Source organism: Penicillium verrucosum (assembly GCF_028828655.1).
Source record: "Penicillium verrucosum strain IBT 35672 chromosome Unknown utg000002l_segment0_segment0, whole genome shotgun sequence".
Lineage (NCBI taxonomy): Eukaryota > Fungi > Ascomycota > Eurotiomycetes > Eurotiales > Aspergillaceae > Penicillium > Penicillium verrucosum.
Window position 1 is genome coordinate 5,001,751 of NW_026643211.1, and position 26,790 is coordinate 5,028,540.

General features: G+C 49.1%; 12 protein-coding genes across 12 annotated transcripts; 4 read left to right on the forward strand and 8 right to left on the reverse strand.

Moving 5' to 3' along the window:
- Positions 1–299: 299 nt before the first annotated feature.
- On the reverse strand, positions 300–1,491 carry N7516_007491 (uncharacterized protein; the record flags this gene model as incomplete). The annotated part of the gene is made up of 2 exons (XM_057220211.1): positions 300–1,376; positions 1,417–1,491. 2 exons carry the CDS (start codon positions 1,489–1,491, stop codon positions 300–302), a joined length of 1,152 nt encoding a protein of 383 aa, XP_057074302.1.
- A 474-nt stretch (positions 1,492–1,965) lies between these two features.
- On the reverse strand, positions 1,966–3,759 carry N7516_007492 (aminoglycoside phosphotransferase family protein; the record flags this gene model as incomplete). Its single annotated transcript, XM_057220212.1, has 5 exons — positions 1,966–2,245; positions 2,306–2,900; positions 2,954–3,132; positions 3,186–3,397; positions 3,454–3,759. The coding sequence occupies 5 exons, from the start codon at positions 3,757–3,759 to the stop codon at positions 1,966–1,968; spliced, it is 1,572 nt and encodes a 523-aa protein (XP_057074303.1).
- Positions 3,760–5,118: 1,359 nt separating this feature from the next.
- On the forward strand, positions 5,119–6,136 carry N7516_007493 (uncharacterized protein; the record flags this gene model as incomplete). Its single annotated transcript, XM_057220213.1, has 2 exons — positions 5,119–5,836; positions 5,904–6,136. The coding sequence occupies 2 exons, from the start codon at positions 5,119–5,121 to the stop codon at positions 6,134–6,136; spliced, it is 951 nt and encodes a 316-aa protein (XP_057074304.1).
- Positions 6,137–6,818: 682 nt separating this feature from the next.
- On the reverse strand, positions 6,819–8,694 carry N7516_007494 (Zn(II)2Cys6 transcription factor; the record flags this gene model as incomplete). Its single annotated transcript, XM_057220214.1, has 4 exons — positions 6,819–7,390; positions 7,446–8,113; positions 8,175–8,453; positions 8,504–8,694. 4 exons carry the CDS (start codon positions 8,692–8,694, stop codon positions 6,819–6,821), a joined length of 1,710 nt encoding a protein of 569 aa, XP_057074305.1.
- Positions 8,695–8,988: 294 nt separating this feature from the next.
- On the reverse strand, positions 8,989–15,213 carry N7516_007495 (AP-1 complex accessory protein LAA1; the record flags this gene model as incomplete). The annotated part of the gene is made up of 2 exons (XM_057220215.1): positions 8,989–10,560; positions 10,612–15,213. The coding sequence occupies 2 exons, from the start codon at positions 15,211–15,213 to the stop codon at positions 8,989–8,991; spliced, it is 6,174 nt and encodes a 2,057-aa protein (XP_057074306.1).
- Positions 15,214–15,419: 206 nt separating this feature from the next.
- Positions 15,420–16,303, forward strand: N7516_007496 (post-initiation translation factor DPC29; the record flags this gene model as incomplete). Its single annotated transcript, XM_057220216.1, has 2 exons — positions 15,420–15,624; positions 15,678–16,303. The coding sequence occupies 2 exons, from the start codon at positions 15,420–15,422 to the stop codon at positions 16,301–16,303; spliced, it is 831 nt and encodes a 276-aa protein (XP_057074307.1).
- Positions 16,304–16,466: 163 nt separating this feature from the next.
- Positions 16,467–18,805, reverse strand: N7516_007497 (Mis6 domain protein; the record flags this gene model as incomplete). Its single annotated transcript, XM_057220217.1, has 4 exons — positions 16,467–17,543; positions 17,595–18,622; positions 18,689–18,739; positions 18,790–18,805. The coding sequence occupies 4 exons, from the start codon at positions 18,803–18,805 to the stop codon at positions 16,467–16,469; spliced, it is 2,172 nt and encodes a 723-aa protein (XP_057074308.1).
- Positions 18,806–19,399: 594 nt separating this feature from the next.
- N7516_007498 (uncharacterized protein) lies at positions 19,400–20,305 on the reverse strand (the record flags this gene model as incomplete). The annotated part of the gene is made up of 2 exons (XM_057220218.1): positions 19,400–20,206; positions 20,270–20,305. The coding sequence occupies 2 exons, from the start codon at positions 20,303–20,305 to the stop codon at positions 19,400–19,402; spliced, it is 843 nt and encodes a 280-aa protein (XP_057074309.1).
- A 65-nt stretch (positions 20,306–20,370) lies between these two features.
- On the reverse strand, positions 20,371–21,425 carry N7516_007499 (uncharacterized protein; the record flags this gene model as incomplete). Its single annotated transcript, XM_057220219.1, has 2 exons — positions 20,371–21,327; positions 21,387–21,425. The coding sequence occupies 2 exons, from the start codon at positions 21,423–21,425 to the stop codon at positions 20,371–20,373; spliced, it is 996 nt and encodes a 331-aa protein (XP_057074310.1).
- A 215-nt stretch (positions 21,426–21,640) lies between these two features.
- N7516_007500 (short chain dehydrogenase/reductase family protein) lies at positions 21,641–23,022 on the forward strand (the record flags this gene model as incomplete). The annotated part of the gene is made up of 5 exons (XM_057220220.1): positions 21,641–21,912; positions 21,983–22,068; positions 22,124–22,288; positions 22,340–22,410; positions 22,474–23,022. The coding sequence occupies 5 exons, from the start codon at positions 21,641–21,643 to the stop codon at positions 23,020–23,022; spliced, it is 1,143 nt and encodes a 380-aa protein (XP_057074311.1).
- A 668-nt stretch (positions 23,023–23,690) lies between these two features.
- Positions 23,691–25,827, reverse strand: N7516_007501 (uncharacterized protein; the record flags this gene model as incomplete). Its single annotated transcript, XM_057220221.1, has 4 exons — positions 23,691–24,920; positions 24,976–25,455; positions 25,524–25,701; positions 25,763–25,827. 4 exons carry the CDS (start codon positions 25,825–25,827, stop codon positions 23,691–23,693), a joined length of 1,953 nt encoding a protein of 650 aa, XP_057074312.1.
- Positions 25,828–25,888: 61 nt separating this feature from the next.
- On the forward strand, positions 25,889–26,761 carry N7516_007502 (SNAP receptor SEC22; the record flags this gene model as incomplete). Its single annotated transcript, XM_057220222.1, has 5 exons — positions 25,889–25,922; positions 25,981–26,015; positions 26,066–26,175; positions 26,237–26,642; positions 26,699–26,761. 5 exons carry the CDS (start codon positions 25,889–25,891, stop codon positions 26,759–26,761), a joined length of 648 nt encoding a protein of 215 aa, XP_057074313.1.
- Between the last annotated feature and the right edge of the window lie 29 nt (positions 26,762–26,790).

Sequence of the window (26,790 nt, forward strand, 5' to 3'; positions counted from 1 at the left end):
ATCTTGGACATAAATCCTCGCCTGGTCCACCTCCCTTCATTATCCACTTAATATTTCCACTCCCCATGTCTCATAGCCATCGGCCCACATCCTCTTTTCTTTCATTTGTCTTCGGTTTCATGTATGCATCCACTTGACCGGTCTCTTTTACACCCCTTGTATCATCACCAATTAGACAAAAGCCGATATATATTTTACCATAACATGGCAAACCCACCTAACCAGGTATGTATGTACAACAGCCTCGAAAAAACACATCTTCACTTCCACACATCAAAGCTCAAGTCCTAAATCCTCGACTATTCTTTAACCCAAGGCACCTCCTCAGGACGATACTTATAAGCCCTAAACACGGCATTGCTAAGATAATCAAACCCAATCGCCTCCATCTCCTTCAACTCCTCTTTCTTCATAACCTTATAATTTTCCATCTGCGGCACAACAAACTCCCAAACAACCTCACCCCCTTCAGTAACCTCCATAACCCGCCCACTAGCAGCCTCACAGACCAAAACATTCCCCCCAACCAACTTCTGCGCAGACCCCATAAACGGCGTAAAGAACCCTAAACCTCCTGTGGAAAAATCCTTATACTCCCACTTAACAACCCCTTCCTTTGAAACAACAATCGCCCTCGAAAACGGAACCGAACCCCCAGTCCTGAAAACACCATTATCAAAAATCAACATATCCCCCACCTCATTGATCTCATGGGCACAATGCTGCTGGCTAACAACCGGCGCACCAAGATGCCATTTCACCACACCCGTAGCACGACTAATACCAAAAACACTCGACGCATTCCTCGACGAAGCAATGATATCCCCGGCCGAATCAAACGAAACGCTATTGATGAGTGGCCAGTGCTCGCGCGTGTAGTGCTCATGCGCAGCAAAGACAGCAGGATCTAGGTGGTCGATTGCGCGCCATGACCAGAGGAGCTTGGCGCCGGTTTGACCGCCGCTGCCGTCGAAGTCTGCGGAGGAGGAGGTGGTGCTTGTTGACCAGGGCTGGACGAGTTTTATGCAGTCGCCGTAGATGGCGCCGTTTGCGGCTTCGGTGGATGGGATTCCGCCTTGAACGCGCGCTGCTTCGGCGCTGGTGAGTGGCTCAAGCGTCGTGTACAGGATTGTGCTGTCGTCGAGGTGGTTTTGGTCGTGGTGTGCGAGCGGGTCGCTGTATTGGCGGAGGATCTTGCCGTCTTGGCTCACTTGCATCATTATGCCGCCCCGGTACTTCGCCCACATTGGGAAGAGGTTGGGAGCATCTGGGTGTGCGCCGTTGTAGGCGAGGTTGCCGTCGGCGAGGATGCGGGCGTGCCGGCCGGCACGGTGGGGGGAGGGTCCAACGGTGCACTTCTTTGCCTGTTGTTGAGACTAGGTGTGCGGTGTTTGAGGTGAGAGGTGCGTATAGAACGTAGCCTGGAGAGACGCGCTCGGCGTCGATTCCGCGGAGACCGAGGCCTCGGCGGCGGAATGTGTGCTGCTCCATTGGAGATGGGTCAATTGATCAAGGAAGTTCATTTGAAGAAAGGGAAAGCAATGCAGATGTAGGAGACTTTATGTTTAGTGAAATTGTGGGAAGTGGATTATACTCGTTGTTTCTTAGGGTATCCCGGACCGGCATGCCGCGGTATGCCGCAGGAGACAAGTATTAGCCAAGAGACGTTCGATATGGCGCGAGATTTGCCCAATCATGGATAATAATATGTATAGTTCAGTGCGCAAGATGTTATCGATGAATAGATAATATGGCCGATTCCCTATCTGTGCCGGCGTGATTGTGATCTGCACGGCTGTCTGGGTTCTCTGCGTTCTAAATATTACCTGGATCCATTGCCTCGACACATTTATCTGGATCCCGCATTTGATTGTGTGGTGGGTTCTTCCCAGATCACCGCGAAGACCATTCGCGGTAAAGGCTTCCATCGGATGCTAGTGATGTGATGTTCCGTAGGCCCGGGAATCACCCCTGTCTTCTCGCCCAACGAGTCTGTTGGTCAAAAGTTCGCTTTTCTTCCCCTTTCATATTCATCAGGCCCCGTTCTCGAAGTTCCGAAAAGAAGTTAAACGCAGCGTCGAACGTATCAGGATACGTCCAGCCATCTCGTTTCACAAGACCTTCTATACTGTTAAAGAAATCCTGGACCTCATTCCAGCCCTCGGCATCGACGGAGTGGCTATGTAGTTCATCCTGCGTAAAGTGATAGGGACATTCGCCTTGGATGCCAAGTTCTTGCCAATGTCTGGGATAAGCGATCAGATACAGTCCGAAAAAGGAAGATGACAGTGTTTGTGATAGCTACCTTTCAACGTTAATAAGTGCCTCACGAAAAGAGACTATATCATCATCCCATGTGTTTCCAGCAAATTCGACCGGTAGATGCCTTGTCTTTCCGTGATCTAGGTGGAACGCTTTAGCAAGGAGGGGGTTGCGCTCTTTGGTTTCCAGCAGATAGAGCTGATATAGCGTCGATTTGAATATTTTTTTCTTGATCTCAGCTTGCTGCTCAGGGTCTAGATCGTCAAAATTGTCTGGCCGTTGAAGTAGAATGCTGCCTAGGTAGTCCACGATTGGAGAGGGTTGAGATTGAAGAAGGAGTGGACCTGCCCAAGAGCCCTGCCAATCGATGACAGCCGTTATACGGCCATCATCTATAAACAGATTAGATGAATGAAGGTCTTCGTGCCATAATATAGGGCGAGTGAGAACGGGGTCAATGTCTATAAGGGCAGGGGCCACTCTAAGATACTTCTCCAAGAGCTGCAGATGTGCCTGTGGACTGTTTTGAGCTGAAGAAATCAGGGTAGCTTCGCTTGGTAATTTCGGAATAGCAAAATTTTTGATCCACTCGCGTTCACGCCAGCCAACACTTAGCGCATATTCTTGGGGCGTTTGCCCTGATAGGAATTAGTAAAATAGACAACTGGAACAGCCATACGAAAACGCTTACAAGGACCCCGTGAGATCTGCATCGACGAGCGCTCCTTATTCCAAAAGCTTCGGTCGACGGTAGGCCCGATACTGAATTTCTCGTATACTCTCTCTTTGAGTTCGGAGGAAGCCCCGTTGGTGAGTAGCGCTGGAACTGCGCTTTCCACTGCATCGCTCGCGAAATATATACTACCAAAGCTGACGAGATGATCAGATTTCGCACCCGCGTATCAATGAGTAAATGGACATACTGAGAGAATGACACCGCAAGCATCTTTGACTCGATAGCCACAATCTCCCTCATAATAGAGAGCTTTTTGTCCGGAGTCAACTGACCCCAGATGACTCCAAGCTGTGTGCCAGATGCCTCTTCCATAATGATATATTCCGAGCCAACGGCGTTGTTTGATGTGGCACTCCAATCAAAAATTCGAGGCACGGGAATCTGAAGGAAATCTCGAGCCTAGGCTAAGCATGAACTAGTCGCCCTTGCAATTCAATGGGTTCGGGTGAGCTTACAAGCTCCATAGTAGCGACTTCGGATGCAGTTGTATAGAACGCTGGGCCAGCATTTGGGTTTGGTATACGAGCAATCACTCTTTTTCCATCGTTCATGGTCAAACGGAAGACCTTATTATATCCTCCTTCGGCCAGCTTCGTTATGGAGATGCAGCTGTCTGATCGAACGGCTTTAGCCGCGAGGCTTTGCAGCTCAGCAACGTTAAAGACCTTATACCTATCCCTGAGCTGCTGTTCTTCATCCCAGAGCCATCGTCCACTGGTATAACGGAAGAAGTGCTCGTGATCAGGATTTGATATTATCATTTGCCCGGAGAGACTCGTGGTCGTGCGAACGATGCGAAACGGAAGGGTAGTGGTCGTTGACTGGAACCGAGGTGGCGCTGAAAAGAAGGCAGATGTTCGTGGTTGAAAATAACAAGATGAACAGTTTCTCAAATTTGGAAAAGCTGAAACTGCACGACGTCCCATGTCAATGTTCATTGCTTCATGCTTCATTGGTAGTGTCGGCCACACGCGCTTGGTTTCTCGGTCCGTACCCGGAACTACGCTAACTACTTTCATCCAAGGGGTAATTTAATATATTACTTATTATACAGGTACATACCTACATAGGTAGTAAGGATGTACGCCAAGCCAGCGTACCCCCACTTTAAATTGGTTACGGTAACCTTGTTGTACCCTCCCTAGTCAGAACCTTGGAATTCTGTCAATGTGAATCCTGCATATACTTTTGGGCTAGTGAGCTTGGCGTTTTATTTCATCCGAAATACCAGGTTGTTTTTACAAAAGTACTTGCAAATTGGTGTAGATGGTATATGTAATACACTGCGCTAGTAAGAGTTTAGCCTGTTCTTGGCGGAGCCACGCACGTAGTTAATTTAGTTGAGGTACAACGTTATTATGTATGTGTACCTACCTGCAGCCAACAGAATTAGAACTAAGCACATGTATGAAAACAATGGGTATTTAAGCTTCATGGCCTCAGACACTACATACCGCACACGCAGATTAGCTCTGCAGGAATTGAACTTTCGATAAAGGGCTAGAGACGTGCACAGATTAAAACTTGCAGAAGGCTGCGTAATATGCCAGCTTATGTGACCTTAAGGCTTTTTAAAACCCTAAGCTGCAGATGGGGTGAATAAGTGGTTTATCATTACTTGCATAACCATAGCCCTGTTCTCTGGTATAGCCAATTGATAGCCTCTTTTTTGGTGCGAGAGTCACTAATTGTTTGTTAGAAAACTTCTTGTACAGCTATATCGTTCCAATCCTGCCCGTCATGCTCACGGAACGTCTCCATATCGATCCGTCCGAGGTATAATATACAACTTCGCTCGTTCTCTCTACCAATGCGTTCGTCTCTCTTCTTACAGCAATTCCGACGGGTTATCTTGCAGACAAGATTCCAAGTCGGCAGGTGTCGCTTTTGGCGTCCCTTGGATTAGAGGCAATAGGAACCCTAGTGATTGTTTTCGCGACAAACAGTACTTTTCTTACCAGCCCCCTAAGCCATTGAATAAAGTGCTAATTCATTTCCTCTTGCTAGTTCCTTTACTGCTTGTCGGTAGATCTATACAGGCTGTAGGTGGTAATGCAGTATGGATTGTTGGCATCGCAACTATCTCTGATGCCGTCGGACAAGAAAATACAGGTAAAACAATGGGAGTGGTTTCTTCCTTTTTCCTCTCTGGGCTACTCTTTGGCCCAATGTTCTCCGGTACACTATTGGGGCTGGTCGGATACTGGCCTACCTGGATGTTTGCCATTGCAGTGCTTGTCATCGACATGCTTTTGCGAGTAGTCATGATCGAGGGTCGACCTGCCGGCAAAAAGAGACCAGTAAGCCTCCAATCGGAGGAATCGGATGAGTGCTACTTGGAGTACGACATCTACGAACATACTAACGAACAAACTGCCCTCCTTTCTTCGTCATCAGGGGAAAGTTCAAATTTAAAAGACAGCCAAGAGTCACCTGTCTACGAGAATTTCTTCAAGGTCATTTTGTCAAATCCCCGCGCATTGACTGCGCTACTTTGTCACTTCACAACTAGTATCGTTTTGGTCAGCTTCGACACTACGTTGCCTCTTCACGTAAACGATGAGTTTGGCTGGGGTACTGCACAAGTCAGTCTTGTGTTTATGATTTTGCAGCTCCCATCTCTTTTATTGAGCTCTCTGGTCGGTGCGTTAAAGGATAGAGTGGGACCGAGACTCCCTGCAGGGGTTGGGTTTTCTTTAACTGCAATTTTTCTGGTCTTGATGGGCATTCCTAGCCGTCGCAGTGGATATACTGGGTATATTATCTACATGGCAGCTACTGGTGGCGTTGGTGTTGCAAGGGCATTCACTGGTGGTTGTAGTACTATTGAGATGACAGGTTAGACTGAGTCCCTACGTTAGATACCCTACTTGGTTTTCTTACTAACAACGCATGTCTTATTCAGACTTAATGAAAGAACTCGAAGAAGAGCGCCCGGGTCGGTTTGGACCCAATGGCAAGCTATCCTCCGGATACTCCATGACCAACTTCTGCTGGGCTCTGGGTAAGCTGATAGGGCCCATTGTGACAGGCTTCATGATAGAAGCAGCGGGATATCTGTACATGAATATCGCCCTTGGTAGGTTGCAAATCTTGGCTCGCAGTCCATTAAATTACTCGTTTGCCAGCATATACTAAGATTTTCCTTTTCTTTCTCAGGAATGCTATGTTTCGTAACTAGTGTGCTCTCATTTGTCTTCCTCGGAAAAGGATGGATATCTTATTAATTGTGTGCAAGTCGGATCAATCGTTCCAGCGACTTGGGTTCTGAGCGTTGTTCTGGGCGCTTTTATGGGACTGCTGTAAATAGAATAGGTCGTTAGACTGGTACTAGTCCGGGTAGTTATGCTAGATGAGGCTTATGAGCAATCTAATTCAAAGCAAATCCCAAAAGCTCGTATTTTAGTGAGGACATCTTAATCAATTACTCCCTTGCACTAGACGCACAAAATCCAGAACAATGGGCTATTCGCATTCCCCGTGTAGAAATGGTCACAATAGTCTATTCGGTTGTTGTGCAGCCCAATATTTCTCAGACACTCTGCAGACATTTCTTAGTGTGGTTGGGTACTGGACTGTGATGCACATCACTCCGGTGACGGAAGAACGTTTCATTTTCCGGCGTGGATGGAATGTATATGATTTCGACGCTTGGAACAATTGGCAAGCATGGTGCCAATACAGGGCACGAGTTGGCATTTGCGTTTTCTGGGGTCGTATTCCTTCTGTTCCGGTGGATTGGAAAACATTATGAGGGCCGGTGATGAATCGTTGTCATGTTGTGGCATTATATTGTTTCTGACTCATACCGCTTGATATCTCAGTCAGGTCTCCCTGGCATAGATGGGCTTTCTGGAAAGAGACCCATGTTTGACATAAGATCCCAATCCCCATTAGCCGAGATCCCCAATCCGAGAAATTCCGGGAAATAGTAATTGTTAAGTTCGCCAAGTAGCTCGTCTGCTTGCGGATTTGCTGGCGGTAGCTCGACGTGCGGTCGTAGTTTTTGTTGCACCTTCGTGATGATATTTCCCAGAGTATGCGCCGCATGGCATGGTAACCCAATGCAATTTAGCCACTGCACTAAGTCACGTACGAGCAACTCGAGCTCGTCGATATTGTGAGTCGAGGCCACCTGGTCTTGGTGGGCATTCAGTAACCGGCAGATGACAATCGCTGCAAAGGTGATCATGTGATAGATGTGATCGGTCAAATGGCGGGTGCGCTCATCTACTGTATCCATGGCCAGTTGCACAATTTCCGTGGCGTGGCGAATCATTTCCGACACGATTGGTTCCCGGGCTCGGGCAGACTGGGCTTTTAGAGCATGTTCGTAGAGAAGTAGATGGGAGAAATGGAAGCCCATTGAGAGAAACTGAGATCTCGGTTGCTCTGATCGCAAAATTCATTAGCAAGAATGAGATAATATAAAGCAAGTGTAACATACCAAGCACAAATTCCCATTTTCGTCGCCAGTCCTGCAAAGCTGCCACTGCTTTCAGCAAATCAACCGACTCATGAACGAGGTGCTCATATACAGTCCAGTAAAGATAAATCTCGGCCACCATGCGCACTTCAAAATTTGTCGCGTGGTCTGAAGAAATGATAGCACGGCATCGCTCGATTTGCCAGGCTTGTAGCATGGATCGACGGCTGGTTCCAACACAATAGTGCATATGAGCAAGACAGAGATGATTCCACAGATAGCAACTGTTCGTAGTTTCTCCGTCCATTCTATTTGGAGGATGAGATTGGGTCGTGACAGCAGTAAATAGCGGACTCGAATGGGAGTGCTGTAGGGCGAACCCACTCAGAAGCCAGCTATCAATACTTAAAGGCACCTGTCCGACAGTCGTCGACCACATAGACAGGATCAAGGTAGCCTGGAAGAACTCAATGGGCTGCGGCGCAACTAGTAGAGTGTCGGAAGCAAGAGAGCGGGCATACTCATACAACTTAGGAGCAAGGCTTGCGGCTAGTTCCTCAGAAGTGTGCCGCACAGCAATCAGAGAACAAGCACAGAATAGCAAGCTCGATCTTTTTACTCGGCGGAGAAGCTCACTTGGCTCACAATCGGGATCGAAGAGAACCCATCGACCGTAATATTCGAGGAAACTGAGAAAGGGTTAGTGATAATTTGTCACGATAAAACAATTCATATAGAAGGGCAGCATACATTGTGATAAGTTTAAGTGAAAGTTCAGGCGAAATTAGATCGTCCAATACCACCCCTAGAGATCTAGCATCGGACATTGGTTTGATTCCGTTGTCCGTTGCTAGATCGCGGATGACCATGATCGGGGCCGTGGAGGATTCTGCGTCCTTATACGCACCGCCAGACCCCGGGCTTGTCTGCACGGGGGTAGGCCTACTCGATTCATGACCGGGAGCTTTTGCTGGACCTTCTCCAAGTCGATCGAGGAGAGTAGCCACCGTCTTTTCGAGACGTTCTAAACTATGGAGTCCCGTCAGTTGGGGAGTAAGCATGAGCTGCAGGATTCATACCGAGCATTCGTCCCAGGTGCGGGGACGACGGTTTCCTCGTCAGAGGTCATGATTTGAACGAGCGAGCAATTTTGGTGAAGTCGTTCGCATCGCATACATGCTCGTCCAGGAACCCCGGCCTCATAGCATCTGGTCTTTTGTTTTCTACATGAGGTGCATGCTCGAGAGGCACGACCCCGATCAGGCGGCATTCTGACCAAACAAGCGGAGACTGACTCCTAGAAATGGGAATCGAGCATACAATAATCCAAAACTTGAAGTCTATGTAGACAACAAACTACAACTAAGATGGGAATTAGAAGATCACCTGATGCCTCGGGTAGGGATAAAATAGGCTCCGGTCAGTCGATATTGGCCTCTACAAATATATAACTAGCTCGTTGCATTTAATGATTTATCTAACTTCTCCTAGGTCAAATGTAAAAAATGACTTGGCATTTAACTATTTCATAAATTGTTTCGTCTGTTTATATCGTATACAGTGTCTAGAAATCCATGCGCAATGCTATACTCGGCACAGCCTGGGGAGCATTGTCTGCCGCATCAGCGCCAGTCTTCGAAGCAACAGCCCCGACTCCGACACTACGAAGGACCTCCTCTAGAAGTGATTTCTGGTCTGCGTTCATGGTAGCCACCAGGGTCCGGAAAGTAAGCTGGTCAGCCTTGGCAAGCTCGAGGAGATGGCCCGCGGATTCCTGGTGCACGGCCTCGCCTTCACGCTTAGCCCGTGCCAATAGTGCCGACATGATGAGAGAGGTAGCGGCGGGCATTTCAGAAGCGGAGAAAGTTGTGTGAGAGACACAAGACACGAGCGTGCGAGCAACCACTGTGCGGGAGTTTTCGGGGTCGCTGGGGATATCGCCATTGTCCAGAGGGCAGGCAACCGTGAAAGCGATCAATCGCGGGACGAGGTATCGGCCGATTACTTCGTCGGTAGTGGAACGAGAGCCTGGCTTAACGAGGATTGAACGGAGGCAGCTAGCTGCCACGGTGGCAAGACCGACGTCTTGGAGACAGTCGAGCAACTCATCTAGAACTCGGATCAGGACTGGCTCCTGAGGCGGGATGACGTGTGCGCCTGCAGTCAGGAGGAAAGTGATGGCGAGGAGCGTGTTCTTAGCGCAGGGAATAGAGATATCCGATTCTCGTCGCTGAGCGATGGTAAGAATGGTCAGGAAGCGTGTGAGACATCCTCGAAGCTGGAATGACACGACCTCAAGGTCTTCGGGTGATTCCGTTGTGTGGGTGATGCCGTGAACGAACTGCCTGAAGATGGGAAGAGCTTGCGGCACCACGCCCGCTTGGCAGATTCCTGTTGCAAGGATAGTCGTGAAAATATGTAGGATACAAGCATGGAGATCGTTGCGGATGATGGATGGGAATACGGATGCAACATCGACGAGAGAACGAAGTGCTAACCGTATGAGAGTCAAAGACTCATCCGAAGTGACGTTGAATCGTGCAAGTGGGGTCGACTCGCGGAGGTTGGGAAGCATTCCAGCAAGAACAAGAATGATGCTTCTTGTGAGCTCGAAGAGTTGCTCGATGTCATCGGACAGATGGTCACTACGTTCGAGATCACCCTTTGCTGCCGGGTGATCCAATGACAGGTTTTGGGCAATCTCGACAATGACAGTCTGGATGGGGGTAGCTTCTGTCAACACAAGACGATCGAAACTGTCCATAGTCTCTGTGAAAATTGCATCTTGGTAGATGGCATTTCCAGAGATGATGGGTCTCAGGATTCGCTTCAGAGCCTGAAGAATCTCCAATCGTTGTGATGCCGAAGTTCCTTGGTCAACCAAAGATTCGAAAGCCAGTCCGAACAAGACAAAGAAGAAGGCGACCGGCTCTTCGCGGTAATTAATATCGTGTCCTTTTCCTTCGTCCTTCTTGATGGCTTTCTCTTGTTTCTCCTCGCCCTCGGCGATCGCAGCGCCAATAGACTCCTCGGGTAACTGCAACTTGCCATCCAAAGCATCGAAAACAAAGTCGATGTCTTTCTCGACGAGCCCAGCAATCGCATCAACCAAGTATAACCACGTGTCTTGGTAGAACTGAAAATATGATTAGCTTCCGCCGGGTACAATAGGCATATCGGGGCTTACCTTCAACAAAGTCTCACGATTCAACGCGGCATACACCTCATCCAGATCACCGCTTGAGATTGTCCCCAAGCTACCGGAGATGTCTGGCTCAAAGCGCAATCGAGCAAACTCCTGAAGAGAAGAAAGCCACAGAGGAGTGAGTTTAGCAATGTAAGGTTGGACCACCTGAGTCAAGTACTCCTGGTCGATGCTTGCGATCTGGAGCCGGGCCCAGGCCGAGAACAGAGCGAGTTTTACCATGACTCGAGCATTTGAGTTTAGACCCTTGAGATCACCGATTTCAGTAGTCTCCGGGTTCTTCGCGAAGTTCTCCAAGCCCAGCACCAAAAGCTTCAGGATTCTGCCCATACGGTCGACATTTGTTACGATTCCTGTGGCAATGAAAGTCGCAGACACATTAATAGCCTCTGACGCCAGCTCCGCGGAGGAATCAGCAGCAAAGGCAGGAGTAAGTGCAGACCCGATCTGGGCTTGATACTGCTCGAGGAGCGATGCTTCAGCAAAGTCAGGATCCGGTGTCTTGCCAAACATGGTAAGAACCTGATCGATGATCTTTAATCCCCATACGCGCAGCTCAATCACATTAGCAGTAGATGCCGAAAAGGCCATTCTGACAATATCTCCCACGTTTTTCTGGAGAGCCAACTCCGCTGGGATGGCAGAGTCTGGGAGGATCGCCTCTTGGACAGTAGCAAGAAGTTCGGAGAGACAGCTCATGGCAAAATTGCGGGTCTGCCATTTTAACAATTCTTGGCCGGAGATGCTTTCATTCGCAGCGTCACCTTGCCCTTCCCCAGCAGCTGAGGCAAAACCGGCAACTTCGTCATCGGGGATATCGGCAGCCGTATTTTGAACAGCCGTGGTAGGCACAGGCTCCGCCTTGTGGCGTGTCTTCGTCATGATATTTTGACAACGTTGGATCCACAACTCGGTTTCTGTCAAAGCAGTCTGTTGTAGCCAGTCCTGAACCATTGACTTGAGCGACTTGTTGTTCGGCGCTTCATCGAATGCAAGCCAAATGTCATCTTCTAAAGACTGACCCACCGTTTGCACCACAGACGATGCGTCTCGTTTCATAAGATTGTTGAGTCCACGAACTGCCACATCTCGCATAAGGAAGTTGCTTGCTCGAAGCTCGGTCTGAAGTCGCTTCACGTATGCCGCCATGTCGACATAACTAGACGCATACATCGAGAAGTGGTCCAAACATTTGGAGCTTTCCGTGACCAATGCTGGGTTGCCCTCCAACTGGAATTGGCGAAGCAGTGTCAAAATGAGATTTCGGGTCTTCGCAATGTCTTGCAAGTCCGGCCCGAGAACATTGATGAGAGAGTCCACGCATCGACTGATCACGACAGGTGTCAAGAATGACATTTCAATGTTGGAGGTCGCCAACGCGGCTGCCTCTTCGTTGTGAGTGTCAGCGTTATAGAGTTGAGCAAGCATCCCCAAAGAGCCGGAGACAAAAGGCGAGAATGTCAATCCAGCAGAGTTGGCAACTCTCTCCAAGCCCCCAAGAGCCCAGAAATGGACTACAGGGTGAGGGTCATTGCACAGAGACATCAAAACGCCAACAATCGTTTTGAGGTGCAAACCAGCTGCCATTCCGCCAATTTGTGCATGGATGCATCCTAAGGCGGCAGCACAGCCAGCTCTAGCGTTAGGCTCTCTGTTCTCGACAATGGTATCAACAAGCCAATTAACCTGTGTATTGGTGCACGTGTTTCCAGCACTGTCGCAAAGTCGTCCGAGTGCTTCAACGCCGATTGTGCGAACAACGGGATCAGCATCTATGACGAACTTTTGGAGAAGCTCTTGCAAAATCTTATCAGTGGACGGATTTAGCTTGCCAGGCACGAAGTCTGTCTCCTTAACAGCAACTTTCAGAGTATGTAAAAGGGCGACCGAAATGTTGACGACCAATGCTGCTTTCCTGCCGGGGTTTCTTTGTAGGCCGGGAGAAGTGAGGAATGTAGCGATCTGTTCGACACTGCTTTCCTGAATTTTGGACGAGTGAAGAGCGAGGGCCACAGAGAACAAATCAATTGCCGAATTGACAACCCCAGTTGTTGGGGGATCAACAGCAAGCTTATCTCCATCTCGCAAACTGTATAGAAGAACAGCGTCATGCTCACTAGCTTGGCAAATAGGGAAAGTTAAGGTGTCGTCCACGACTTGGTCCACGGAATCAAGCGCAGACCAGGCGGGACTCTTGTCATCTTCCTGGTTGCCGGACAGTGTAGCATGGATATATTCTCGAGAGAGTCCGGTGACACCAAATCCATAATTATCACATAGATCCCATAGACCATCGAATTGTCCGGCGGAGCCTGAAATAGAGCTTTCTAGTTGCTTGTACTGAGCGTCTGGGTCTGCGAATGAGGAAATAGCCAGGCTGAGAAGACTGGACTGAGAGATGATGTCCCCATGACTAGGTGGGTGAACATGCACAAGCTTCGTGAAACACTGCAACACGCGCCGGCGCACCATAGTTGAATAATCTTGCAATTGCATTGATGGGTGCAGCCTTTGTGAGAGATCTTCCATAGCCTTCGGCTTAGGCAAGTTATCTAAAAATTCGACGGTATTTTGCAACATGGCTGCGATTCTCTTTGCGCCATCCGATGTGATCAATTTCCTGTTGAACTCCATGAACACCAGAAGCGAGCCCAGTGCACACTCCCGCACATGAGTCAGGAAACTGATCTCGACTGTACCTGGCTGCGCAGCATTTTCCTTGCCGAGGTGTTTGGGGAGTGCGTTCTTCCAGAGAAGCATCAATTGAGACAAATGCGTCTTGACGAAGCTGGGTCCGAGAGGCATCAAACCTCCAATCAGAATCCAGGCCACCTGGATTTGAATGCTCGCGACCCGAAGCTCGGAGGTGCTGCTCGTCTTGAGAAGATCGGTTGCCTGCGTAAAAACGCGCGCAAACACATCCACTGCCCCATACAGTGGTTGTAAACGGGAAGTGCTGAGCATTGCAGATAATCCATTGGCATACCCAACACACCGGCGAGGCGACTGGCGCGGTGTGCCTAGCTGTCCGATTTCCCTGTTCAAACTGTTCATGCAGATTGTCACACATGACAGCAGCTGGTGGGGAGAGGCTAGGACGAAGTTCCGCAGACAATGCGCCACATGGACTTGAACAGTGTAGCTAGGGTGAGGAAGGACTTGGAGCAGAGCATCTCGGCAGCTATCAGCTTGAACACTGAACGCGGAACCAAGCGATGAAATCAACGACGACAGAGCGCTGACCGCACTCGTCAGTGTGTACTTGCTGGGCTCGCGACGTTCCTGGATAACCTGAGGGTAGTCCTTGAGGATATCATTGATGAGCCATGTCGTGGCATTGAGTTGACTGTTCTCCCGCAACAATTCCTGCCCAATAGTATCCTCAAGAACACTCTTGATGAACTTCCTGGTCATGAGTAGGCGGAAGCGGTTGTATGTGACGGTTGGATGATTCAACAATTCGACAAGCAAGTTGTTCGCAATCTGACCATAGCTTTCTTCGACAATTTTGTCACCCAGATTGCGCACAACATATTTATAGCATATACAGATCCCAGCACGTGAGCGATTCGTGGTAGTACTCTTCAGGTATTGGGACGAAAGCTGTCTCAACAAGTCCGGAAGAAGGAAGTACAGACGCGAGTCGGTTTTTTTAGGAGTAGACGACTCTGACATCTCGGCCTCGTCCTCATCTCCAAGCCCCACACCAGGTTTCTTCGACATGCGCTTCGATTTCTTCGATTTCGGTTTCGGGGTGGCCGTGATGTGCGCATCCTTAGCATGTAGATTAATCAGTGCCCGACCGAGCACCGCAGCTATGGCGTGCCGCACCGGCGCAGCGGGGCTGTCGATAACTTTCCATACAAGGGTTTTGAGGTGTTCGAAGTCATGTGTGTTATCGAAGAATGGTGTCGTGGCAACCAACTGCTCCAGGCAGCGGCATGCATTGACTTGGACGAAAGTGGACTTGTCGCTGATAGCAGCGTTTCGGGCCTGCTTCCAGATGTCGCGGGCAGTTCCTTCATCGATCGGAACCCCAATTCCAACAACAACCTTGCGCATCACTGCAAAGAGAACTCCTCTGAGACCAGTATGGTTGCTTGCTGATTTGAGCAGTTTCAGTGCAGCCAAAGTCGCAACATTCGACTGCATGAACGCACTCTCGCCGGCAGTCGCAAAGACCTCCCCTAGACAATGCGCCGCAGCGAATTTGGTCTTCAATTCGGCTTCACTCTTTCCAGCGTTCAGAATAGCCAGCAGGTCGGTGATCGTTTCGAAGAGGATCCCCCGATCCCCTTTGCTGAGTATTGCGCCAAAACATCGCCCTAGATTATTGCGGAGGACTCGCGTGATAGTCGGCGAAGGGAGGTTCAATATCTTGAACAATTCCTTTTTCAGATCTTTTTGTTGCGATGTGACTTCCGCAGCTTCCAGTCCAGATATGTATTGTACGAGGTCGGAGGTGAACGTAAGCATGTACAGTTCCTGTTGTTCGGAGGGGAGGGCGTGTAGTTTAGGGATGTCGAGCTCAGGGACCCCATTTTGTGGAGGGGACGGTGCTTGAGTTATATCGGAGGCAGACATTAGATAGATTCAGGGCAAGCGTAGCTCCATAAGCAAGGAAGAAAAAAAAAAGAAAAGAAAGGGAAATATTTAGTTCACTGTAGTTGCGTCAACCCCCATCTTCACTCCTTATCGTGTGGCCTCACACGGAGATCGGATAAACAGTCGCCCGAGTGAATCTTGATGGAGATCGGATCGTCGTCTACAATAAACGAAGGAAAAGTATTATGGCTCTCAGGCTTAGCAGGCTGCTGCGGCAGCCCCGGTGGGTTGATTCTGCCTGTCATGAATGTCGCTATTTCAGCACAACCTCGACCATCTTCTCTGGTCACAACAAATGGTCCACGATTAAGCATGACAAGGCCAGAAACGACAAGGCTAAGAGCAGGGAACGGCAAATAGTGGGAAAGGAAATTGCCAGTGCTACTCAGAGTACGTATGACCATTCAGTTGTGCGCATCTCAGATCCTAATACTCTATTCTAGTGTGGGGACCCGACACGAAGTACAATCCTCGTCTAGCCCTTGCGCTGTCGAATGCGAAACGAGCCTCTATCCCGAAAATCATCATCGAGGCAGCAATTGCTCGCGGACAAGGACTTAGTGTCTCGGGCCAGGCACTAGAATCCGTGACGATTGAGGCCATGCTGCCTGGTTCGGTGGCTGCGGTTGTGGAGTGTCAAACCGATCAGAAAGCGCGTGTGCTACAGGACGTTCGCTACATGATTAAAGACAATGGAGGAATCGTCACTCCGACTACATTCCTCTTTGAGAGGAAGGGGAGGGTTGTTATGGAGAAGAAAGATGATGCGAATGTAGACGAGTACTTGGACCAAGCAATCGAAGCAGGAGCGGCGGATATCACCACCGATGACAAGGGTCGCCTCGTGATCTTGACCGATCCGTCAGAGACGAAAACTGTCGGCGAGACATTTGCAAAACTATCGGGTCTCAACATCGAGGAATTAGAGATCTTCTGGGATCCTAATAGGGATAGCATGGTCGAGGTAAAGGACGAGGAACAGGTGAAAGATCTTGAGGACCTCTTGAGTGCTCTGCGAGAAGATCCTAGTGTTCAAGATATATATCTGAACTCGATGGAGAAGTTCTGACCTCTTTTGACGCTATGCTGCGGTCAATCTGAAGCCGAAACCATCTCACATCAAGGGCCCAGTGTGTGTAAAAATATGTATTATACAGATACCAAGCATTTAACCGGCGTTATGGGAACTTTCATTTCTAGGACTGGTATCAACTCTCACCCGCCTATTATTATTACTCTTTGCGCAAAGCCTTCATTGTGCTTCTCATCAGAATGCCAGTACCCCGGCACCCAATCGCATCCAACCAGTCCAGCATATGTACGCGGTACTCCTGCCATGTAATCTTAGCACCGCCATCCTTCTCCAATGCCTGTAGCACTTTCTGGGTGACCGGCTTCCTCAATTTCGGGCGGTGATCTGCAACCTGTTGGTCCTCTTCCAGATCCGCAAAACAAGCTGCCGACAGGTTGCAGAATGCAGCGTGGTGGCTGAGAGAGAATATCGATGCAAGATTAACGTGGAAAGCGCTTTCGCGGTCGTAATGTCTGGCCGCCTCAGACAATTCCTTGATATAGATTGTCAGAGCAACGGTAGTCGGTGCTGGGACAAGGCAGCCTAGCGCGTTCGGGTCTTCGGCGTTAAGTGCACGGTTGCGCCATAGCACATTGCACATGTCCATGACATACCCGTTGAACCGACCAACCAGATCTGTTCCATAGGCCGGAGAGTTCTGTGCTTGGAGAACTTGTGAATTCAGAGAGGCCTCGAATGCAGATTTGTAGACGGCCAAGATGGAGTTGAGGCTTGAGATCACAGCGACACTGGGTGTGAAGGCGAGTGTGTATACAGTTTGCGCATGCGGAAGTGTGATGCGGAACCGGGCATCTTGAGGTGCGTGAGAAAAAAGTTCTGAAAGGGTTCTGTAGAAGTCGAGCACAGAGACTATAGCTGGCTTAGACTTTTTATCTTCGTCCTCCACTGAGAACTCTAGAATCGAAGATGCCAGGAGCTCAGCGTGCACGATGATTTGACTCAGATGGACTGATTCTTCTGAAGTATCTGACTCTGATCGAAGTTTCACGCCCCATTGGCTAATCAACGCTGAATAGAAACTCAGCAACGCTGTTCTGGAACGAAGACTCTCGTTCAACACAGCTGATTCCAATGGTGATAATAATTCACTCCGGAGTGAGGCGAAAGGTTCGATTGGGATGTACTGGAGAAGTCGGAAGACGTGGTCACGATTGTCCTTGCCATTCCATGTTTGAAGATAAGACTTCAAAAAAGAACGTATCGAGGGTGGGAGGTCCTAATGTTTTGTCAGTGTCTGAGTTGACAGTGAACTATCCGATTAATTCACCTTAGTATAGGATGCATATCCCACAACAAAATTCAACACATATGATAATGTCTCCGGCTCATCATCTTCATCCTCACGTAGAGTCTCCAATTTGTCCTCCAGGAAACTTCGCAGCCATTCATTTAGACGATGGTGTGCAAGTTCAGATTGGACCAGATGAAGGTACTTCTGAGCCATTGCATCGCCCAAAGTTGAGATAATCTGATTTGGCAACTCGATCTTGTCAAGCTTGTCAACAAAATGGCCAACGTCACGAAGCTCCTCTAGGGATGTATGCTTATGAGATACTCGTGAAGTTTGTAGAGTCGGAATAACCACTTCGATCCTACTTCTTTTCACAGTCCCGCGATGAACAACCTGGAAACTCGATCCCTGGCCGGCCTGTACTCTTTCCATATTCTGGTCTTGAAGCACCTTCACATGGCTTGACCACTCGGGATCTGGGTGTTTGAAGAAGAGGGCATTCCTTCTCGATCCTCCAAACTCACCGACAATGACCTCAGGGTAATAATTCTTGAAAATCCTCAGAAGGCTGATAAGCTCTTTGTCTTCACCGCCAGCAGTCTGAATCAATTCCATCAAGGCTTGAATCCGGAATGGCTTGACATGTTTCCGTCTTGTGAGAAGCGAGAGAAGGTGACACAGTGGTTTCCGCAGACTAATCATGTCCAAACAGTTGAAAAGAACGGCATAAAGCTTGGCGAGATGCGTCCTATCTTCGAAAAGATCATACGCAAGAATCAGCCAGCGTAATAGCAGAGCCTGCGTGGCGGGACTCGGTTTGTTCTTGCTTGGCCCAAGACAGCACACCACTTGAGTGACATTATTGGATGCGATCCTCTCCTGGGGGTACAGGTTCTTGATCAGCGTTGTAACCGTGCCTTGATCCAAGTTATTTTTTGTGGTCAGAATCTTCAGGAGACGGGCTAGCACGGGTTGCGGAATGCCGCCCTCGTACGCGTTTGAAGCGATTGTTTTGGCTAGTAGACTGGCATCTGTGTATCTCTGCTTGGGCGGGACAAACGCAACTGTCGAATCGCATTAGTAACATTCTTTACCATCCATCTCAATTGAGGGAGCTTGTTTTGCCATACCAACTTCCAAGTGCTCGACCGCATCAAGCAGGCCGCTTGGTTGGTTGCTACCTAAAGAATTGTTAGCATTGTTCAATTGGAAGAAAACGAGCAGAATTCACCTGTATCACTATCCATCTACACAAATTTTATCCTAAAATTTCCCGCAATTGGTGTGTTGTCGAGAACGGTACATAGACTGTAGTTTTTGATTTGGGGTGGTATTGGCGCGTAGTTGCGTGATGCCGCGCTTCGTCTTCAATTGCGCCCGTTGAAGAAGCAACTCAGAAGCTCCGTCGAGTGCAATTCCGAGGATCCTGAAAATAATGTGACCAAAGGAATGATTGATTTTGGTGCAGATCTAATGAGAGTCGCATAGAAGAACGAGTGCGCGCGAAGATGCGAAAATGGCGTTAAACCCAATCGGGTAACCATCAACAACGGATTGGTCTGTCATTGTTGGTCTGATCATACTAACTATCGCATTAATTTGTCTCGTCTACTTTCATGATACTGGATAAGTAAATCTCGGAAATCTAAAGTGATTTATTGGATCATAATTAAAAGAATCGGAATTAAAAATTGCTGGCTACAACTTCGTAATAAGTATCATCCGATGCCAACTAGCATCATGCCAAAAGTAGTAAATCGAGTGATGTACTACATATGCAAAGGCGTTTATCACAGGTTCATCGGCCTATAGGCTGATAAGGCCCACATCTAAACCGTTGTTCACTTCCTTTTGCGGGTAGACGACTTGGAGGTAGCCTTGGAAGAGGATTGGGTAGCCACTTCCTCCTTCTTGTCGCCCTCGATAGCAGGAGTAGGTTCCTCCTCCTCGTCACTGTCACCTCCCTGGCCGAACTCGTTGACGCGCTTATAATCAACCTTGTACTTCCAGCCCTGGTAGAGCCAGACGAAGAAGATGACATCGTCGCGGAGAGTAGCCAGGCGGTGGAGCCAAGGCATCTTGACAGTGAAGGCGAAGAGATCGTCGATGAAGGTGTTCAGGAACTTGTAGGTCAACGCCTTTCCGGGCATGTGGGCAACAGACTTCAACCGGTAGTTGATGTAGAGACTGGGAACCATCATGAGGAAGCCGTAAGCGTAGACACTACCCACCAGGGTCTGAATAACGTAAGAGTACCATGACTTGTGGGTATTGTAGACCAAGCTGTACGCGGCGTATGCGAGCAGAAGGGGAACAGCCAAAATGTACAGGTAGCGGAAAGCAATCTCATCGTACTCCTTGGTCTTTTCCTCCGTCTCGCTAAGCTTGTGCTTGTCCTCAAACACAATCACATAAGGTAAGAACGACAACTTAGAGGTGGCTGGTGGCGGGCGCAAACGAACGTCGACGGTCTTGGTGATCTTCCAGAATTCCAGAAGAATACCAAATCCTTGACTGGCCAGAATCATCCAAGAGGTGTTCTCGCTGTTGTCCATGAGGTAGAGGAAGATGACAGCCTGCATGAAGACGTTGGCCAAAATTGTCCGAACTGAAGTACCAACAACGTCCTTTTTCTTGCGCCAGTGGGCCTAGAAAGCGAGAATATTAGCGATACCATACACCACACCTTTTAATAGTGAGATATCACTTACAATGTCGTTCTTGAAGGCCAAAGTCTCGAACAACATGTGGAAGACAGTGACCACACCCGTGGTGCAGAGAAGCCAAATGTTCGTATCCAAGAGAATCTCCTTCACCATCTCCCACTCGGTTCCATCTCCACCACCGGGAGGGGCTTGCCGTAGGCAGCCTGGCGAGAACTTTGCTTCGAGCCTTCATCAACACTGCTGAGGATGTTGAACTTCCAGTTCGCCATGTTGTTGAGAGTGATATGCAACGGCACGGTCTCGACGGTAGAATTCAACTCGGTCATGTGGGTCTTCAGTTGCCAAAAGGTGTTGACAAAAGCGATCGGGTAGTACCATCCATTCTTTCCACTGGCATCACGGGCACCGGTGCGCTCCAGCTGCACATACTGGCGAACCGCGGGGTTCATCTGCGCCAATTTCTGAGTTCCGGAGTCTGGGATCAGGGACAGGGTGAAGTTGGGGTGGTAGTATGACATAGTTGAAATATCCGGGGTGTTATCTTCCTCCTGGTCTTGCTCGTCCTCGGGGCCTGACAGAAGATTCTTCAGCTTCTTGACCTTCTTCTTGGGAAGGTACTGGTTTAGAGGTCGGAGGAAATGGACTGCATCAGCGGTGTTGTAGTTTTCAGCGGCGGGGTCTAACTGGTATCCGGTGCGAGCCAAAAAGAAGTGAGCCCAAAGAGTTCCATTCTGTTGGACCTGCTTTGGGACTTTGATGGTGGTGTCGATTTCGCGAGTATCACTGTAGTTTCCAATAGTGAAGTTCTTCTCGTCCACCACAAGAACACCGTCCGGCGACTTAAAGTTGGGCACAATGATAGAGGGGGTTACATAAATGCTGAGATCGACAGCGCTGTCGGAGGGCCAGATCGGGGCGATAACCTCGGGGAGAGCACTGCGTTCGGCGACTTCACTGGGATCGGGGCGATCGGCAAAAGCGGGGATACCACCAGAATTCACACTGGGAGTGTCTGCCTTGTCCTTATTTCCCATGTACTGGTTGATGGCAAACTGGGCCACCAAGAAGATTGCAAGACCCTGAAGGGCACCCTTGAAGCCCGACTAGAAGGGGTCAGTGAATTCAACACAACAACACTAGACACTAGATCAGCGACACATACGTTGGACTCCTCCTGTCTGCGTGGCCTCTGTTCCGACATGATGGATGAGGAAAAGAAGAGAAGAAACCAAGAGGACAGCAAACATGAGCGATTAGCAGGCGATTAGAATCGAGGCCCGGGAACTTCGCGTGGTCTTGGCATTTGTCTCTCCGACCCTCCGGACATCTTCCATTCTTATACTTGTTTGCTATTAACCAGCTTTGAAATTGCAATCGCGTGATGGATAGCGCGTTCAGCTATTGGCATTGACCATCATGGACAATAACCCCCCTTTTGATGCCCGCGCGCAATTCCCGTCGCATAATGAGCCTCGGGTATGGCTGATCACCGCGGGGGATTCGCCTATTGGCCTCTCAGTCGCTCGGCAGGTCCTTGCGCATGGAGATTATGCATTTCTTGGACTAGCACATTCAGCTTTGGATCGCGATGAACGTCGCCGTGATGAATTTGAGGCTTTTCGCGCTGAAGTGGAGCACCACGGTGATGGCTGGGCACAGCGCATGAAGACAGTTCCACTAGATACTCGGTGCGCTACGTCAAGGCAGTCAAGTTAATCATGAATCTTGATAATAATGACTGACGGTTTCCCGACACAGAATGATGGGACAGTGCCAGGCAGTCGTGGCAGATGCAGTCGCAACATACGGAAGAGTAGACATACTTCTATGCTGTACAAGTCAAGGTGACTCCCCCTTCTTAAAAGGTACCCTTGTACAATATACTAAACTTCTCCCAAGCCCTCATTGGAACGGTTGAGGAACTTTCCGCTTCAACTCAAACTATGAATCTCGTGCACGATCAATTTGAGGTTAACTATTTCGGCCCCCTCAATATCATCAAAGCCACGCTCCCCCATATGAGGAGGGAGCGGGCAGGGCATGTGATGATAATATCAGGGATCAGTAAGAAATATATCTCACATAGTGCTTAAAGATTTGTCTAACGCTACACAGCGGCGCATATCGGTACACCTGGACTAGGAATGTACTGCGCAGCAGGCTGGGCCCTTGAAGGATTTTGTGATGTCAGTCTCTATACACGCATCTGGTTAAATGATCCCCATTGCAGAAACTAATCGGCTTTTCAGAGCTTGGCTTATGAAGTTGCCCCATTCAACGTCAAACTCACCATCTTCCAATGCAGCATCGAAATTGGCATCCTCACCAACCTAGTAACCAGTGTCCCTCCAATCTTCCCGGCCTATTCACCCGCCAAAAATCAAGCACCTCTGTTCCGTGGGATCCTAAACCATCTTGTCCCCCAACTTCCCGACGCATCTATCTCATCTGACAGCCCAATCACACCCAGTCGAGCAAATGATGAAAACGCCCGAGTCAGCTCCATTGAAAATGGACCATTCTCCGCTCCGGAGGTTGTGTCCATGCACCCACCGTTAAGCTCGGCACATCTGGAAGTGTTGGTCTCTGAAACAGTCTATGCCATTACATCAATTGGTGGCCATGAAAACCCTCCTTCGCGACACATTGTTGGGCAAGAAGGTGTTGCGAGTGTCAAGGAAAAGCTCAAGACGGTGAGTGAAGAGCTTGAAGACTTTATACAGGCCAGCTTTGCTGTTGATGTTGCTGCGGATTCGGATCCTATGCCCGCTATGTCTGGAATGAATGAAGGGCTTTAGTGTGGAGTACCAGCAATTACATATACATTTCTCTACTAAACGAGCTCCAGGTTTTGATAACTATGTACTAATATTGGGATTATACCTATTTGTCAACTTGTATATCACTCCAACCCTCAAGAGTTCACTCTGTTTAACTATGCTCACTAGCCCTATCGTGCCATTCCACGGGTTAGATAGGAAGGTGAGAAGGATTCTGCGCAAGTGATAAGAGTTGCCAAGGGGCAATGGAGCTTGGTAAATGTAGTTGCGCCGTCCTCTATTCCGTAAATGGGCGCCATGAGTGAGGTACTCCCTGACTAGCTACAGTTTAAGAGGAGAAACTATATACCCGCCATATATATTCCGGAATTATTCTTTAAATGCAACCTAGAATTTCTAACTTTTATACCTTCCTAAACCCCAGCTCTATATTCCGTATAAGTCGTGATTACTTCTAGCAAGCGTGATTAGAATACATTACTTTGCATTCATGCCACACTTTTATTTGATACTTTACCTGTAGGATATTACTAGACCTTGAGTTCAATTGTTCATTGCAAGCTAGCTACCTTTGTCACGCATGGACCGTTTTCAATTGTTATCTTCATATGGTACCAAGGGTAGTGTGGGTGAAAGGTATGGTGTATCGCCGTTTTTATGGTAGAAGGGGAAGGCGTGGAAGGCGGCTACTCAAGTTGTCCTTGCTGGAGGAACCAAGCCTCTCGCACATCAAAGAGGCTGCCCATGTCCTGGTTATTTCGGTAGCACCGGATTTCCTTCCAGGCATTCGCTGTACGGCCGTTCGGCATGCGGCCATCGATTTGTAGAATCTTATGGACGAGTGCTTGTGGCGAGGAGAGGCTGGGAACAATGATCTCATCCGGCTCACTGGTAGTAGCTTGAGACGGTGTGGGGACTAGATCGTTCTGTGGTTCAGTACTTGAGGGTTGAGTGATTTTGTCCTGCTCAGCCTCGACGGGTGGCTCAATTGGTGCCTCAACAGGAGCCTCTACGGAAGCCTCAACGCTGTCCGCAGGTGTATCGAACTGAGCTGTGGACAATTCCAATAATTCCGCTTTATCACTTTTGCCGTTGGCATTGGCAGTAGATGACTCCTCTACTGATGTAGACAACTCTGGCTGAAGGAGCTCTGGCGGCTCAGGGGTTGAGGAAAGCACAGACAAAGGGGATTCTGGCTGGGAGGGCTTTGGGTCGGAGGATGCTGCAGCAGCAGCTTTGCAGTTTTCTTCAATTTGTGCAGCCACGATGTCCATGAAGGAAAGAGAAGCAGTTGGGCTCTGTGCATCGCGCTGGGACTCTTCTATTTCCCGAGAAACCTCCGGTTCTTGGGGTGGCTCTGGTTCGGGTTGCTTTGGTGGGTTTTTACGTGGTCGTCCTCGCTTACGTTTCACTGGGGGCTGAGGTTCGGGCTCAGGAATTGTGCGCTTAGGTTTTTGTTTTCGCGTACCACCAGGGCTGAAAATAATAACGCTGAATGGGGATTCTTGTTGGGTAGCTTCGTCATTTGAAGGTGGAATGACTGGCTGCGTGACGGTGTCGATATTCATCTCATCAGTGGAAGATGTAGGAATCTCATGTGGCGCTTGGTCGATCCCAAGACTCATCTCGTCACTAGAATGTGGAGGAATCTCTTGTGACGCTTGATCGGTATCAAGCTTCATCTCACTATTGGAGGTTGCATTGGTGAGCTGTGATTCTGGGTCCTCATATTTCAACTGCTTATCATTCCAGGATGATATCACTGGCTCTGGCTGTATGTCGAAATCCACTTTCACATCTTCCTTTCCCTTTTCTGGTGTCGAAAGTGGCTCTGCTTTGTCGAAATTGCTGCGAAGAAAGGATCGTTCACCAGGTGGAATCGCAAAAGTCAACTTCACCCCATCACGGTCAAGAACCTGTAGCTGTCAGTAAATGGTGAAGCTGTATGCGGAGTGGAAGATCTTTACATACCTTGACTTCCTTTTCGATGACAATCCTGTCAGCCCCTCTACCGTAAACATAGTGGAATTTCCAGATGTCGCCCAGCTGGATGACACCTTCATTGATAAGAGTTCCCATCTTCACACGCGCACTTTCTCCAGCAGCTGCATTCCAGACGACCTTCTGCTTCTGCCCCCAGAACTGCTCATATTCGCGCTCTTTGAAGTCATCAAAGTCGCCGTTTTCGCGCTTCTCCCTGGCTTCTTGCGCCTGGCGTAGCCATTCGGGGTCGTAGCGGCCGTTTTGGAGGTCGAGCTGGAACTGTCGAACGCCGTCGCGCCAGTTGTTTGAATAGCGGATAAAAGAGTCGGGGATGGGTTGTATCTTTGCATCTGGGTCATCTGATGTAGCTTGTGCCTCTGGATGAACGTCTGGGGGGAGTAGAGCGAGGATGTCACGCTTATCGCTTTCCTCAAGGGAATTCCATGCTTCAGGCCGTGCCAACAGTTTCTAGACGTTTTGAGATTATTGTTAGCTTGAATACCCTCGTGGCGCATCTGCGGACAACTGGCTCATACCACTAGATCCAAGTCAATGAGGACGGACTTGTCGCTCGTCAATAGCTGCTCCTCGCTCCATTTCCCTCTAGCGGCAGGCCTTCTTGGGGTTCTAGCTCGTGAGCTGGTTTCGGACTTTGGGGTCGACATGGCGAGACCCGACTGTTCTGCTACATTGGCAGAACTAGCAGCAGCACGACTAGGACATTATTATAATACGTCAGTAAAAGAGAGAGTTAAAAAGCAAATGCGGAGCTTACCCCGAACGTCGTGGTTCTGCCGCACAGAACTTCGCTACCGCCTTCGCTCTCTTCCTCGGAGCCATTCTCACGGCAAAACAAAGGAGAGAGCGCTGTCCTTCAGAACAAGAAAGCAACGATTTCAGGATGGTCAGGTCCACGCAGATTGCAAGGCTCGATGGTAAGGAACTCTCAGGGAGGCTGTGAGGAGACGGAGTGCTGATGTCAAAGTGAAATAGGCCTTATGCTGGCGGCTTCGGTTGACGACGAGCAGGTACGTGACAACGATTATTTAAGCTGGTCGTGAGCTTACAATATATGTAGGCTGAATCAGAGCTCTCTGAGATCAAGGGTCAGGCTAAAATGATATTTCGGCGCTTGAATCGCAATGCCGCACCCCAAGCCAGTATTGAGTCTGGCCAATACAGTCTACAGTAAGTTACACCCATCAGTCAACAAACATTATCAATGGGCAATTTCTCATATGGCTTGCAGTTACACAATTCAAGATGATATCTGCTTCCTTTGCATTTGCGACAAATCCTACCCCCGCAAACTCGCATTCACCTATCTCGCTGATGTGGCCACCGAATTCACAACTACCTATACCTCCTCACAATATCTCTCACCCACCCTCCGTCCATATGCTTTTGTCGAGTTTGATACCTTTATTCAGCGCACAAAGAAACTGTACCAAGACAGTCGCGCAACTCAGAACCTCGATAAGCTGAACGATGAGCTCCGTGATGTCACCAAGGTGATGACGAAGAACATCGAGGACCTCTTGTACCGAGGCGATAGCTTGGAGCGGATGGGTGAACTGTCAGGGCGACTGCGCGAGGACAGCAAGAAGTACAGAAAGGCGGCTGTACGCATCAACTGGGAATTGTTGCTGAAGCAGGTGGGTCTATGCTTTACGCTAGATTTCCCCTGACCGATTAACTAACCATCTCACAGTACGGACCTTTCGCTGGCGTCGGGCTTGTCATTTGCATTCTTCTTTTCTGGCGATTCTTCTAATTCCTTGCTCTCCGTGGCCATGCTCCTAG